Genomic DNA, 15,342 nt, shown 5'->3' on the forward strand with positions numbered 1-15,342 from the left:
TATGTTGTGTGAACACGTTAACCATATACTTTACAGTTACGACGATACATCATATGATTTTTATGTGTATCGTTGAAGAGCACGTAATAAAAATATGAGGTAAGTCCTTGTAGTTCGTTCGACCAATGGAAGACAGTTATCGCTGTGGCGTTGATGGTGCAGCCAGCGCGAGCCATATAAAGGACCTGTCGCGTTCGCAGATCAGCACTTCCTTCTTGGAAAGGCATACGTGTATCTCCCATCTCTCACTGCGCGTGTGTATCTCACATAGATAACGGTCTTTAAGCATTCGGTGGCTTGGTAAGTGTTCATTTCGGATTCTGGAGTAGAGCGAGGCGCGATTTGTGAGTGGCGTGTACTTGCTCTTGGTAGCTTCAAGCGTACTTCGGGATAAGGCAAGGGAAATTAGTTCTCCTACATCTGCTTGGCGCGATTTTTATCTGGGACCCAGAATATCTGACTAGGGACATTTGATACACAACCCTTAATCAATTCACGTCCTATCAAAAGGTTGCCGTTTTTTCTAGCCTACTTTTCTTTGTGAATGAGTTCTTATCTTTCTTTCCCCCCTGGGGAATGGGGGATGGGGGGGGGGGGGGGTTAACGTCTTTCATCTTTATTAACCTCTTTCGATTATTTGGTTGTTGTTTTTTCCAGCCTTTGTTGGTGGTTTATTGATACCATCATCTATATTATGAACGTCTTGATATAGAGTGGAGTCTGAAGCAAAAATCGATTCCGATTTTAGTGTGACTCAATGCATCAACTCACCTTCTACCTATACATGTATGTGATGCTCGCATAAGTTGTTTTTAATTCAAATTCAAATTCAAATTCAAAAATTGCAGGAAATAGTGTGATGACTTAACCATTTCATGCAGGAGAGAAAACATTATCCCCATGGTAATGCTCAAAATGATCTGTAGCGAGCGAGCGGCTGGTGTAGATCGAATAATATTATTGTTTGGCTGATTTGTGACTAAATGACGTGATTTGATTAATTGATTCACATATCTGTATGTGTGTGTTATGTTTCTACTGAAACATTTTGCATAATGATATTTGGGTCTCGGAATTGTAGCACCTTCAAATTTGTCGAGATCTTTGCCTGGATAGTTGTGTTCTATGTTTTAAAATTTGCTTAATTTCATGAAATAATGAATCGAGTACTATATGTTGCATATTGTATAACGTATATGAAATTAGATTCCTATGATGTTGAAAATCATACATCATAAAATCGAGTAGATGTCTTATCATGTTTTTATTTCTATCTTTCATCCAGAGTTTACAGAGCAAAACAAAGTTTGGACTTCCGGATCTTTTGACGAGTTTGTGAAGAGGATATTCAGCAGAGAAAGACAGTAAGAAAGTGTGACAGAGACAGGCGTGACCAGGGCGGAGATAAAGAGGATACCTCGTCATCACTGACCACGCCAAGCCGCCGACCCCGTGCCGGGCATCATTATCAGCACCATGCAGCCAGCACTCCGCCAGTTGACTGCCGCGGTTGTCCTAGCAACCGCTCTCCTCCTACAAGCCGTTCATAGTGCTCCGGCAGCTGGTTCGACAGAAGTCAGACGGCCCCGGTCCCCCTCCATACCCCTCGATGATTACCTTGTCATGAGAGCCTTGCTCCTGAACGACAACAGGTTACCCGTCCCGAATTTACGAAACAGCTACCCGGTTGACCAGTCGGCAGAGGAGATGGGTAAGATGAACATTCCCCGCGAATGATATCTTTGCGAAATTGCTTAGTAAAATTCATTTGTGTGTGTGTGTGTGTCTTGGTTTCCTTTTCTTCTAAAGGACAATGTCTTCATGCGCAAAATTTGCAAATTCGCAATATTTATTAATCAATTTATTGCACTTTGATAGTCAGAGCGTCCTGTTTAGCAACTGTGCATAAAATGTATTCAATCTTTGACATCCCTAATTCATAAAATAAGGAACATTTGCAATGAAAAAAAAACACAATAAAACATGATGTTGCATCACTTATCCGCATGAAATGACCACATTTTTCATCTTTTATTTCATTTTCAATCTCATATATTTCTCAATGAAAAAAAGCATGAAATATGACAAAATATCATGAATATGGTACATTATATCCGGCTTGGATATACAAGGAAATATTACTAACATAGAACATGGCTGTCGATGTGCTGGAGATTCGATCAAAGTGTATAAAAATGCTTCAGAGAAATACGATTGAATCTACTCAACCCTTTAGCATAGATCTCAAGAGAAGACTAGTGTGAAAAACAAGGCAAGGAGCACGAGTACAACTTGGGACCAAACTGAGGAAAAAAAGGACATTAATACTCGGTGTATAGAAGATTTTCCTCAAATGTAATTTCAAGAGAACAAATAAACCTTGTTCAACGCAAGAAAACAAATTATTGTAACTGTCTTCTTGATTAAATGGAAATAAATCTCCTGGCGTTTTTTTCCAATACCTATCGAGAGCGAGCTTCAAGTCATACCTACCCTTAATCTTCAAACATTACCTCTGGCAACTATGTCGATTGGGGCTGTGTCAACCTGTTGCTTGCTAGTGATTATCATCATATTGGACGTTAAATTGTGTGATGCTCAAAAATGAGGGGAGAAGTTATTCAGGCAAATACTCCGGATGGCTGTCTATGTTTTTGAAGACTTCGTTTCACTGGAAAGTTTGTAAGGAATAACATAGTGGTGCAGTATAGGGCCTACTCATCGTGGTCTGATTCTCCCTGACCTTCCCAGCCCCTCATAGGTAATATGAATAGAGAGAGAGAGAGGGGGGGGGGGGGGGGGGGGGAGAGACCAGGACAGGGCCCACGCTTCTATAGTTCATATATCTAAGCTGTTAGCTAATCACCTGTTACTATTCTCGAGCTATACGTGCTCAAACTGCTGTGTAAGGAAACTGAGTTGACTGCTACATGATGACATATTGTGTACATGGATACTTATTAAACGCATCATCGGTATTGATACACCGTAGCCGTACGTGTGGAAATATGCGTTATGATGCCGTGGAGAAGAAAAAATCGTACAGGAAAACAAGAACAACAACAAGAACACAGGACTGTACTGAATTTCTCCTCTTATTATCCAAGAAAATGTCACGAAAATGTAAGCTCGACTACTTCGGCGCATACAAAGTGGTTAGTTACTCTTCTCGTATGGATGTCTCCAAAATTTACCTACCAGGATGAAGACGGCGTGTGTGATCCCCCTCTCCCCCCCCCCCCCCACCCCCTCCTCCTCCTCCCCTCCTCCCATTCTGCTCCTCTCTGTCTAAATTTCCTCACGTCTTATCGTTTGCCGTAATGAATACACTTTGACATTGTGACACTTCGTTAATAGCATTATCCGCTTATAAATAGGAACCGTAACAATGTGTCGTGCATTCGCCATGGGGAATCGCCATTATATCGTGGGCGATTAATGAGGCTGTTTGATGTAATAATATTAGGTCTGCACTTATCGTTAGGATTAATAGAGGTGTTATGTTGTTAGACTCGTACCTATCATAGTCGGGTCTATTTAAGGGGGAAAAGAATCGTCTTTCTGTACGGGAACTGTCGGGCCCGGGCGGGCGATTTGTTTTTATTTTTAGATTGAGGTTTGATTGTTAAGTTGATACTCTATGTGGAATGCACCCATTATAGTTCTAACTCAAGCATAAGCATAAAAATTATATGTCTGTCTGTTTAAGTGTTGGTGTATATAGAGGGTTAAAGGATGGTTGGCGTTAGAAATGACATCGATGTATGTATGCTTCAGATAAAAAAAAATAGACAAGTACAACAAAGAGTATAACCGTAGGACCTGTCGTCATGATAATGCGTACCGTGCTGAAATGGTGTTGAAGGCAGGGCATGAGATACCCCGGACAGATTAAAGCTGCGTGCTATTCTCGAGCCAGCATAATACTCAGTTTCCTAGAGGACATATTTATAACTACAGAAGCAAAGACAAATCTATGCAGTTGGCTGGTTCATTATCAGATATCTAAAATCTGGCATGTTTCTTTTGCATTGAGGTATAAAAGAAATCGGAGGATGGCGTGAGGTCGCCGACATAGGTTATGGTTAGCCAATCAAATCCTGATGACAACTTAACTAACGCAGCAAAAAAGTATAATGGCAATTCTAAATTTCTTTGCATATGTCATATCTAAAATTATTGTACGGAACTGGCTTACTTTATAAATCTTACACATTAGCCGCATGCACACGATCGGTCGTACAAAATGCCGAGATGACGATCGCGATGCAAATCTCGAGATGTATGCCCCGCTAATATGTGTACGTGTGAATTCCATCAATGAGAGAGGTATTTACAGAAATTTGTTCATTTGATTGACGAATAACATTCTAAAGATTGCAGCCAATTAAAGAACCAAACATTCATTTAGCGATCAAGCTGTTTTTAGAAATTTTACAACAGACACAAACAATAGCTCATACTTTTATAACCCAACACTGTAAAACGTTTAGAACGAATAACGAAAATGTACACGGAGTAAATCGCTAGGCATTTTGCCCAAAAGTTACCATGAACTTGAACTACAGAAAAGTCTGTAGTAAAGTCGTGACGCTTCAAATGTTTTGTACGTTATTGAAAATTGCCGTTTGCTGATGTGTGTCCCAAATAGTTATGCGTTCTTGGTGCCCCTTTCTGCTTGCACTGCACAAACTCTTGTTTTCGTCATTTTGATAGCATGACTGCTTTAAACAAAGCACGAACAAGACCCCCCCCCCACCATCTACAATTATATTCATAATATTCACAAATGTCCCTGCTTTTCCCATGCACTCAATCCTCTTGTGTTTCAATGACCAAAGGGGACTGAATAAGGCTGTGTTTTTATTCTTAACGTCAAGTACTCTCAAAGATGTGCTTTGTTCACACATAGAGGGCGTGTGCAAGAAGACCAAGAAATGACGCGTTAAAGAATGTCGAGAGTCGCTTTTACTGGATCGGCGGTCATCATTATTACAAAAAAAAAAGAGAAGATAATGCAGCAAACACAGACTGTAGAAATCTTTCAGAAGGATACTTATATACCTTCATGCTAACAAGATTGGTGAATTGTGTGGGAGTAATCAAAGTGTGCGGACTATAATCAACCGTGTGTTCCATTTCAAATTACACTAGGTCTTGGTCTCTGTGAGCAATACGTTTATCTAAATACTTTCAAATTCTCGCGTCATTCGTTGCATTCCATCAGTAAGCACTGACAATTATATATTTGATTATCAAACGACATCACACATATATTTTAAACTTCAAATTCAACTCGCCACATCAATGCGTGCAAAGGCATTGGTATAGCCACAAAAGTCATGGCCTAGCGGTTTGGGCACTGCCTTCTATATGATAAGAAGGCAAGGGTTCGAAACTTGTCAAAGCAGATGTGTTTTCAAGCTGCATTTCAAGCAATTGTATTCACAATGCTCCTCTTCACGAACTCGAATTCGACAAGAGTTAATTTAGATAGTCTCTGCAGGTAAAATGCAATTCAACACCAAGTTACTATTATCATAGAGTAAACTCACAGACCACTAGATGCTGTACAATATAACTCGCGCTTTTGATTTTCACACGTTTTCACCAAAAAGTGAAATTATTATTGCACCGGCAGATTAAAAAACACACACGATAATGTCATCAGTTTCCAATACTCTAATATGTTTGTACACATGAACACTACAATATAAGTTTTTGGTCAACAATTAAAACAACAACAACTAACACTTTTCGTCATACAGTTAAAAGGTTGCCAGGTTATCAGGCCGTGATACCGCAATAGCTTTCACTACAGTGCCACTGTACGTTTGTATGTTGGTTTTTACTTCAGATTCAAAAAATGCAAAAATTCTGTAATTTCCTTACTCTCGTTCACGTTTTGATGAAACAAATTTCGTTCTCTAGCTCTGCTTAAGTGTACTCTTCTTTTAAAAGGAAACTTTTATATCGTGTGGAATTGCGCTTGTGCGTGGTGTGCATCTCCATGCCTACGTGTTCCCCAGGGTGTGCGTTAAGTACGCTGTAGGAGTTCGGGACCAGAATTGATTATAAAAACCCTTGAAGCATCAAGACAGGAAGAGAAATATACTCCCCCCCCCCTTTTCTCCCTCTTAAAGGGATGGTACAGTATTGGTGGAGATGAGAATTTGGCTTTCAACGTTTTGCGAGATACCAAGAAAACGCTTTAGAAATAGTACAGAGCATACCATTTTAAGAGGAATTCAAAGTTTATTTGATGAAAATCGGGTTTGGAATGACTGAAATATCCAAAAACAAGGTAAAACAAAGCGATCGTAATAAAAGGTGCGTCTCACACTTTATTAGAATCACTCTGTTTTGGACATCTCAGCCATTTCAAAACCAATTTTCATCAAATAAAATAAACGTTGAATTCCTTATGGAATTACATGCTCTTTCATATTTCATAAGAGGTTTCTCATTATCTCACAAAAAACGAAAACAAAATGTTAGAAACCAGAAATTAGGTCTCAACCAAAATTATACGATTCCTTTAAGCCCCCTCTCTCCCTGTCATTCTCATTCTGATTCTCTCTCTCTCTCTCTCTCTCACTCACTCACATATTTATACATACAGGCCTATTTTTCTAATTACAAAGTCGCTGTAAAAGAATATATTCACCCATGTGTTCCTGTAACCGGGTCTCACGTCCCAGTTTCATTCCGTTAAGGCCTTGAGCGCCACTGAATTAAAATCTCTACAAAAAAATTTGGAATGAAGAAATGTATGTATCCCAAGGCCATGATGCAATGTACGTATGCCACCTGCATAGCCTTTTTTAAAAACAAATCAGAAAGTTTCATCAGTTTCCACAGCAGAAAGGAAATGAAAATATCGAAAATTGATCCCGGTTTGCCCTCAAGTATAAACCTTGCCGTTTGTTGCTGTTTCATTAATTTCGCCTTTTCTTTTGTAAAAGTGTATCGTCAATATTTGATATCATTCTTTTAGCCTTAATTGTGTATCAAAATAATTCCAACTTTTAAGGGCTTGTAGATTTTGGTTGCGAGTAATTAGTTCCTGACTTAACAATAAAATGGTAATGGCGTATTCCTTTATTGTCGTGACGCGCGCAAAATCTGTAAAACATACCTCATTATTCGAGAATTTTTACTTTTTTTGCATGTTTTTAGTGACGTCAGGACACTTGGCAACTTTACGTCAAAGAGTCCGTATCAACAAACAGACTAATAAACAAACTAAGGAACAGAGGTAAAACGCAACACGACTACTAGTAATCTACTCTTCCAATGGCCTTCATCCTATGAAGACTGAATAATGTTTATTTTTGCGGTACATAAAAGGCAAATATAAAACATTATGGAACGAAGATCACGCACGGAAGAGTATTATTTTTGTACCTGACCGAAATTCCTTTACAATAAAAAAAGACAATCAAAATTCTCATTGAAAAAAAAAACAACAAACAAACACAGAACAACTTTATTATGTATAATAGATTTTAACGTTGTAAAGTTATACAAGATTATCTAATGTTGGTTTATGTATTTAATTATTCAAAATCTATAGCATCTCTTCGCCTTACTGACTTCTAAATTTTTTTGTGCAAATGTACACGGTATATGTATTCTACTTATGACTCATCTATTCAATATAATACGTATTCATTTAAATTTGATATCTATATTTTTCCCATTTAAAAGAAACACAAATCATGCAAAATAGTGATTGTCATACACAGAGAATACATATCCTCGCTTTATATAAAAAGGGACGAATCACTGTTCATGTTTCTTAGCGTTCAAGCAAAAGGTTTATAGCGTAAAGTTACTTCGAGGCCCTAGAAGTCCAAGACGTCCGAAGATATTTTGTTGCTGATCGCTCCCATGATTACTGTACCGACAAGATGTTTTCTCCAGCACTCGAAACACACAACAAGAAAATCAGGGCACGTATCTCATCTTTCATCTCTTTTTCAAGCTGCCTGTACGAATTCAGATTAAATCTTTCTCAATTGACACTCAATGTTTGCTGCCATTTTTGCAGAAATGGCGGGAACGGTTTTATGAAGTGTATGATAACAGGTGTACACTCACCCTTATAGCAAACACATGGTAAATCATGTTACTGACAAAATGTAAAAGTAATACGAATCAAAATGTTAGAAATAAAAAAAAGAATAAAAAAGCGATGGAAATAGAGCTGTCCAAAGTAAATTCAATGCCTTCAACACCAATACGGTTTTTTTTTTCTTCATCTTTTACCCTTCCGATATTGTTTTTTTTTTTTCATTTGGCTTTTGTGTTCTTTGGTTTTTCTTAATTTAATTTCTTCCTAAGATGATTCCATGATTTTGTTAACTTATTAATGGAAGCAGATAAAATGAAGAGAACAGCATATCATCTTCCTTTCGAAGCTCAACATTGATACAGTCAAGCTTTTTATTTCATCGTTTATTCATAGCTTCATCCACCCCCAGCCCCCCCCCCCCGTTTCCTCCGAAAAAAAAGAGATGCATAATCTCACATTTTGATAATGAAAAGGGTATTGTTATTATAGGTTTGAAAGCGTATATTTGCTCATTGTATTCCTCCGACCTACCCGTTCTATCTCTTTGTATCTGCGTCTTTCCTTACGGTGTCAAATGACAAATTCTTCCCATCCGTATATTAAGCACGGGTAACGCAGAATGGGAAAAGGCGCGGAGAAGAGAACATAGCAAATAATCCCATCAGAACTCGTCTAAAAGCACTCAAAATCGAATGTCAAAAGCATGAAATATTCATCCGCCGCTGCCGCTGGCTGAGGGGCGGAATGGGCTCTCGCTCGATTAAAGAGGCGATCACGTCTCAAGTGATTCTGACATCGATCTTGTGCGATCTAATATTCATCTGTGTTAAGAGGAATTGTGTTCGATCATTCGATCATCTCGCCGGAAACGGCGGGGATGGGATGGCGCTACACGGGGATAATCGATAACAACATTCCGTGGAGACCCGGCCCGCCGATCGTAAAACGCAACTGAATTGAAATGGGAAAACACTGGCATTGGCGAAAAACACATCAGCGCATGCTTGCAAGCGATGTAATTACCATTAACTGAAAATTCAGTTACCTTCTGCTAATAGTGACATGACTTCACCTCTTTCTACCATTTCACTTTGGGGAATTAATCAGCTACACACTTAAGAATTTGCATCGCAATACGTTATCGCACGATTTTTTTTTCTTTTTTTTTTCTTTTTTAATGACAAGAATTTGTGTTTATCCAAACACTTGTTATATGATTAGACACGCATTCTCACCCCGTTATGAAAGTCGTCTAGACTTTTTGTAAAAAAAATCCTAGCCAAACTCAATAACTAAAAGCTTATATAATTCATATATGTCAATTCGAAGTCATCTTACGTATACTACCTCCGATCCCTATACTTGGATTGTTTTCGGAATAACAAATTATCTATCTGTCTTTATATCTATCTAACTGTCTATCTACCTATCTATCTATCCATCCATCTATCTTTATATTCATGTGCATAACACAGTGTATATCATAATACCCTACTGGAAAGAACACACTGTTCCACAGTGTGTTCACAGTATGTTCACAGTGTGATCATGGTCGACTATGTGAAACGCTCGAATTTAACAGTGTGAAGATGATTTCACACTGTGTGTGGTTTTCACAGTGTTCACATACTAATGCTTTGCTTAACATCGTGTTCACACTGTTAAGACGCTCGAATTTAACAGTGTGAAGAGATTTCACTCTGTGTTCACAATGTGTTCACACTGTCACGGAGTGGTTCTCACACAGTGTTCACACTGTGGTTCTCACACTGTGGGACTCCGTGTTCTTTCAAGCAGGGTGTGCATATAGTGTAAAAGTTTAAACTGGAAACTCTTTCTCTCTTTCTATGCCACTTACTCTCACTTCCAATTTTAAGTTGTGCCTCTCGTCTGAGTGTCACACCTAGCCATATTGTGTTCGTTTCCCTAGATTTCTACTTAAAGTGGACTCATCCTCGCCACTCATGTACCTCCACCCCCCCCCCCTCCTCTACCTTCCTTTATGCGCACACACCTCCCTGTTGCTTGCCCAGCTCTGTTAAGAGGTGATTACACCCCCTTTCGATCATTCAGCTTGCACAGCACTCCAGGCTTATAATCAAAGTGCTTTGTGGATGATAAAAACTTACATTTTAGTCCCGCCGCGCCTCTTTGTTTGGTTATCGTTCGAGTAGGAAATTAGTTCGCTCGTCGTGCTCGTGCCGCATGCTTTGATTTACATTAATTTCTGGGAGTCGTCACTCGCAACAAAACGGCTGATACAACATTAATCTTAGCAAATTGATGTCTTCTGTCATTAGTCATTGCACAGAATGCAGAGAGTGTTGTCAAAAGTTATTGTATATCCATCCCAATGCACTTTGCAGAAACTGAAATATTTGTAGCATTTGCTCGGGTACGTGTTTCTCATGGAAGAGCTGAATGTATATCAATACTTTACCTACACCTTTATGTACGAAATAAACCTTGAAAATGGCGCGCAAACCTTTCTAATTTGACTCTGACCGTAAATTAATGAAAGTTTCAGCCCAAAGTCCTGCCTTGAACAATCGCGCTTCAGGGAAATTCTATAGAACTGACTAAACTGATTTTAAACATTTTGCAATGCATGTAAGTCCGTCATCAGATAGAGCGAAACAAACCCTTTTCAATGATACCTCACGTATTGCATTTAAGAAAGGAATAGGCCAATTCATAAAATTATAATAAAAAAATATCCAGAGTTTTCGTCTTGTGTTCTTCTCTTTTTTTGCAGGTTATTTGCAAATATCTGAAATTGACAAGAAATAGGTTGACGCGATTTGCGTCCAAAATCTTCATAGTAGCAGGCAAAGGAGTCTGGATTTACTTCTACCCCAGATTCCCCAACCCCAATTTTAAAGGTAGTGGTCAAACTGAAAGAACAACTACCATTATCAATCCTTCACAGATGTATACTAGTACATGGAATGAAGGAAATTGTCACAGTGTCGGTTGTATTTCAAAGAGTCTACGTTATCTCAGAAGGTGACAAAGTCAACAGAAGAAAAATCCCTCTCATCCCGAGTGGAAATCATGGCACTCGCAACCACCATGAATAAATGCTGATAATATACGTAGTGTGATTGTAAAACAACAACAACACTCATAGCCGAAACAGATGTTGCCGTCTACGAAGTATGAAATGACTTGAAATCCCAAGGGAAATTTAGGGAAAAACGAACTGAAAAAAAGAAGAAACAAATGTGTCATGAGGTACAAGTGGATGCAAAATCCAAACAAACACGAAGGAATTTCATAAAAATTCATGAGGAAGAAGACATGATCGTAAGGCTCGGGATTAAGGTGTTATTTTCGGAGGTTTTTTTGATCTCACCGAGTGTCATTAAAAATCGGAGAATCATTGGCTTTTCTGTTACGACGGAATGATTTGAGAAAACCATGGGCTTAAAGGTATTATTCATCATTTTGCAGATGAAACAAAAACCCAGCTTTAGTGCTTCGAAGTAGTTTTAAAATGCGAATTAGGGATAGAAACAGCCAGTGTATAAATTTTAATCAGTATAATCATTGTTAAGTATTGTCAAATATACAAACTGTGAACCTAATAGTCTGATAGTTATAATGAAAAATAAAATCTAGACTAAACTGTGTACAGTTAGGTTTATGGAGGAAAATAGTGATATCTTCAGGCTTCATTGCGATTTTTTTTTATATGGCAGGATGTTTTGTGATTACTGACCTTATGCACTATGTATCAAATGTGATAACTAAAAAAAAATAATAATCACTGCTTCCAATTGTAAATAGTACCTTTAACATGTTCGTATGATTGTTATGTCCAGTCGAGATTTTTTTTTTTTGCTTTTTCGTAACTTGCCTTGGATCGTTATGACTGTTCCCATGGTCACGGTGGAGAGTTGTTCATTGTGTTCCAGAAAGTTAACAGATCACGATAATAACAATGATAAGTAACAACAGGTAGTATACTGAACCAGTACTAGTCCAGTGATGAAGCAATAAAAGAAGTATAATCTTCAAAACATTTTTTTTTTCTTCTCGCGGGCGAAACTTATTTGGTAACTCATAGGGATGCGCTATGCAGAACCGCAAACGTTTACTCAGGCGATGAGAAGGAAATGAGTTGCAAATGATATCGCTATACCATGCTACTCTGGTCTGTTTTCTACCGTTTGAATAAACCATATCCTTATCTGTGACATCTAAATACACTTGGCAGGCCTTTCTTGGTTCTTGGATGTAGGTCACCATTGCTGTGACCTAATTAGCTAATAGGCTTCATAGGAGAGGAGAGATACAGGGGGAAAAAACCGTGAAAGTAGAGCAGTCGAGAATTTGATATGCTAATAAATACGCTGCCATTTGCTATTTTACCGTCCTCATTTCACACAAATTAAAGCATAAAGATGAAGTGTTACACCTGCCCTCCGCAAAAAAAAAAAAAAAAAAAAAAATGGGGGGGGGGGGGAATACAAAGAAGATACATAGAAGGTGTAAAATGCACTCACTGGGTTCGACGATTTAGCATTATTATAAGAAAACTGTCGAAATTTTGATTGGTAACGTAAAGGAGTAAGCGTCAATGTGCGTTCACATAGATCAATAGCCTGTACTAAAAATAAACATTGACAGATGTTAAACAAGGTGCTAATACCAAAAGGTCATGCTTCATGGGGTATTCAGCCTTTGTGTAGTAAAGTGGAGTTGATATCTTTTGAAAAACATGGCCAATGAATATTTCCTCCTCATTGACCTTGACTGACCTTTGCCAATACGAGCATTTAGATTGCCGGGAATATCTCTTACTCTTCTAATTTAATTGTATACATCCCATCATTTTACTCAAAGCTGTCGTGGCCGCCGCTTGTGTAGTGGACTATATAATTTAACAAAATATACTTTGATATAATGTAATATAATACAATATGATATAATATAAAATAATATAATATAATACAATATAGTATAATATGATATAATATAATATAATATAATGTAACATATATAATAATATTATATGGAGTAAGCTCGTTTTGCCTACAAACTCCTCATCTATCTCACTCCCCTTTCATATATATATATATATATATATATAAAATTTATAACACGATATCGTATTACATTATAATACGATATTATGTTATATATACATACATATAATTATATATATATATATATATGTGTGTGTGTGTGTGTGTGTGTGTGAAAGGGGGAGTGAGATAGATGAGGAGTTTGTAAGCAAAACGAGCTTACTCCATTCTTGATGAGTTAAGACCTCTTAGATTAACCCTAATCAGGCTGGGGGGGGGGGGGGCGGAATCCGCCCCCCCTCGACGTTTCGCGCAATATCTTCGCAGCGCGATAGGCTCCCGCCGCGATGTTTCATGACTTTTTTCTTTCACGTATCGCGCAACTTTTGAAACCAAAATTGTTGCGCCCGCGCATACCGTTTTGACGCGACGCCCGTTCGAAAAAAATTTGTCAACCCCAAAATTGCTCCAAAACGTGATTTTGTGTACAAATCCAATGCAAATTGTGTTTTTTCAATTAATTCACTCAAAAATTCATATCTTGACTTAGAATGGACGAAATTAATTCATTTTAGCATAATAAAGCTTCGAAAAATGTCTGTGACAAATTTTGGCCAAAAAACAAACAAAAACAAAAGGTCGAAAAACAAAGAAATACATAAGAAATTCAAAAAACAATCAAATACATAAGAAATTAATTTCGATACAGATTTTTTTTATCCTATGTCTCAGGAGAATGATACAAGAAACATTTTTAAAAAGAAATTAGCTTAATTAGAGCATTAATAAGTAATTTAGAGCCCAAAACTGATTTTGTGCATAAATTACAATAATTAATTAATATAAAATATAAGAAAAATTTTTCGGAAAAAGCAACCATACATTTTGATAGTATACGTCGCGGGCGTCGCGTGTGCCGATTTTCGGCGCGATCACGTGTTCCATAGGCGAGATCCAGATATAGCATAGCCAAAAAAGCCCAGCCTGATTAGGGTTAAAGCGCTTCAAAAAAATATATTTTTGAAATGTGGGATATTTTTAATCACAACTTCAAAAATAGTCCTTGCTATATTTTGCAAAAGAGGTATCACTGGAAAGATTTCAATTAACTCTATCTAATAATGAGCTTACTTTAAAAAGTTACAAATGGCACTTAGCCCATTTTGGTATCATACACAGAGGTCACTACGTTTTCTTTCCTTGAAATATTTAAAGTCTGCTCCGTTGTCGTGCTAGCGTAACAGTGAAACGGCCAATTTGAAGGATTACAGCAAAATATTTCAACTGTCGCGGTGACTTAAAACCTTGAAGACAACAAAAAGTTGGGTTCTCGACAATCTGACAATACTCAGGGAACTCTGAAGCATATCGCCAGTGCCATTATCTCAATCTGAAACAATCCATTCTTCAGTCACAGGATTGCATTCACTCGTGCCATTTACCCACCCCAATTTTCATCACAGTTTGAGCGCAAACCATTATCTGTGCCTGTCATCCGCTTAAGATCTTGGGGAATTTCTATTTTCTAGTCTGAGAGAGAAGCCAAAGAGAGAGTTGACTGCGTAAAAGAAGGCCTGAAAATTAATGGTGGGAATAATCTTTGAGCTCATCGTCACGCTCAATTATGGTGCCACGAACGCCGCATCGTCGGCAATTACGGTGGAAACTTTGTCATATTTGTGGAGTGTTTGAGAGAGATTATTTTCTCTTGCAGAACGAACTTTGCTTGCAGTCTCTGTCATACTCTATCTCTCCCCTGTCCTCTACCTGCTTACCGTATTAATTTGGTCATTTTTCCTTTAAGGTTAAAGGGATAGTAATATTGGTTGAGGTGACGAGGATTCAGCTTTTAATGTTTTGCGAAATGTTTAGAAACCACTCTATGAAATGTTAAAGAGCATTCAATTCTAGGGGAATTGAAAGTTTATTTGATGAAAAAAAAAATCCAAAAACAAGGTAAAACAAGGACATCCTAATAAAAGTCGTGGCCTTTCACTTTTTGTTATATGATCGCTTTTTTTACTTTTGATATCTCAGCCATTTCAAGACCAATTTTCACCAAATAAATTGTGAATTCCTCTAAGAATGACATATTCTTTCATACTTCATAAGAGGTATGCCATTATCTCACAAACACACACAAACACAAGTTTTACACCTGCAGCCCCATCTAAACCAAAACTGTACCAACTCTTTAAAATGAGGAAAGGTGATATGTCAACATTTACTGACATC

General features: G+C 37.8%; 1 protein-coding gene across 2 annotated transcripts in view; it reads left to right on the plus strand.

Annotated features, from left to right (window-relative positions):
• The first annotated feature begins 216 nt into the window (after nucleotides 1–216).
• The window catches only part of LOC139731090 (uncharacterized), a 31,414-nt gene continuing 16,288 nt past the window's right edge, over nucleotides 217–15,342 (plus strand). Inside the window, exons 1-2 of one of the 2 annotated variants that reach the window (XM_071641970.1) lie at nucleotides 217–300; nucleotides 1,286–1,711. In XM_071641970.1, the coding sequence (XP_071498071.1) occupies nucleotides 1,477–1,711 (235 nt within the window). In that variant the 5' untranslated portion in view covers nucleotides 217–300; nucleotides 1,286–1,476. Of the gene's footprint in view, nucleotides 301–1,267; nucleotides 1,712–15,342 lie in introns of those variants that run through there. The other variant, XM_071641971.1, reaches the window with a different exon arrangement.

The sequence above is a fragment of the Diadema antillarum genome, unplaced genomic scaffold (assembly GCF_040938485.1).
Source record: "Diadema antillarum isolate AM-2024a unplaced genomic scaffold, OU_Dant_1.0 seq00000356_RagTag, whole genome shotgun sequence".
Classification (NCBI taxonomy): domain Eukaryota; kingdom Metazoa; phylum Echinodermata; class Echinoidea; order Diadematoida; family Diadematidae; genus Diadema; species Diadema antillarum.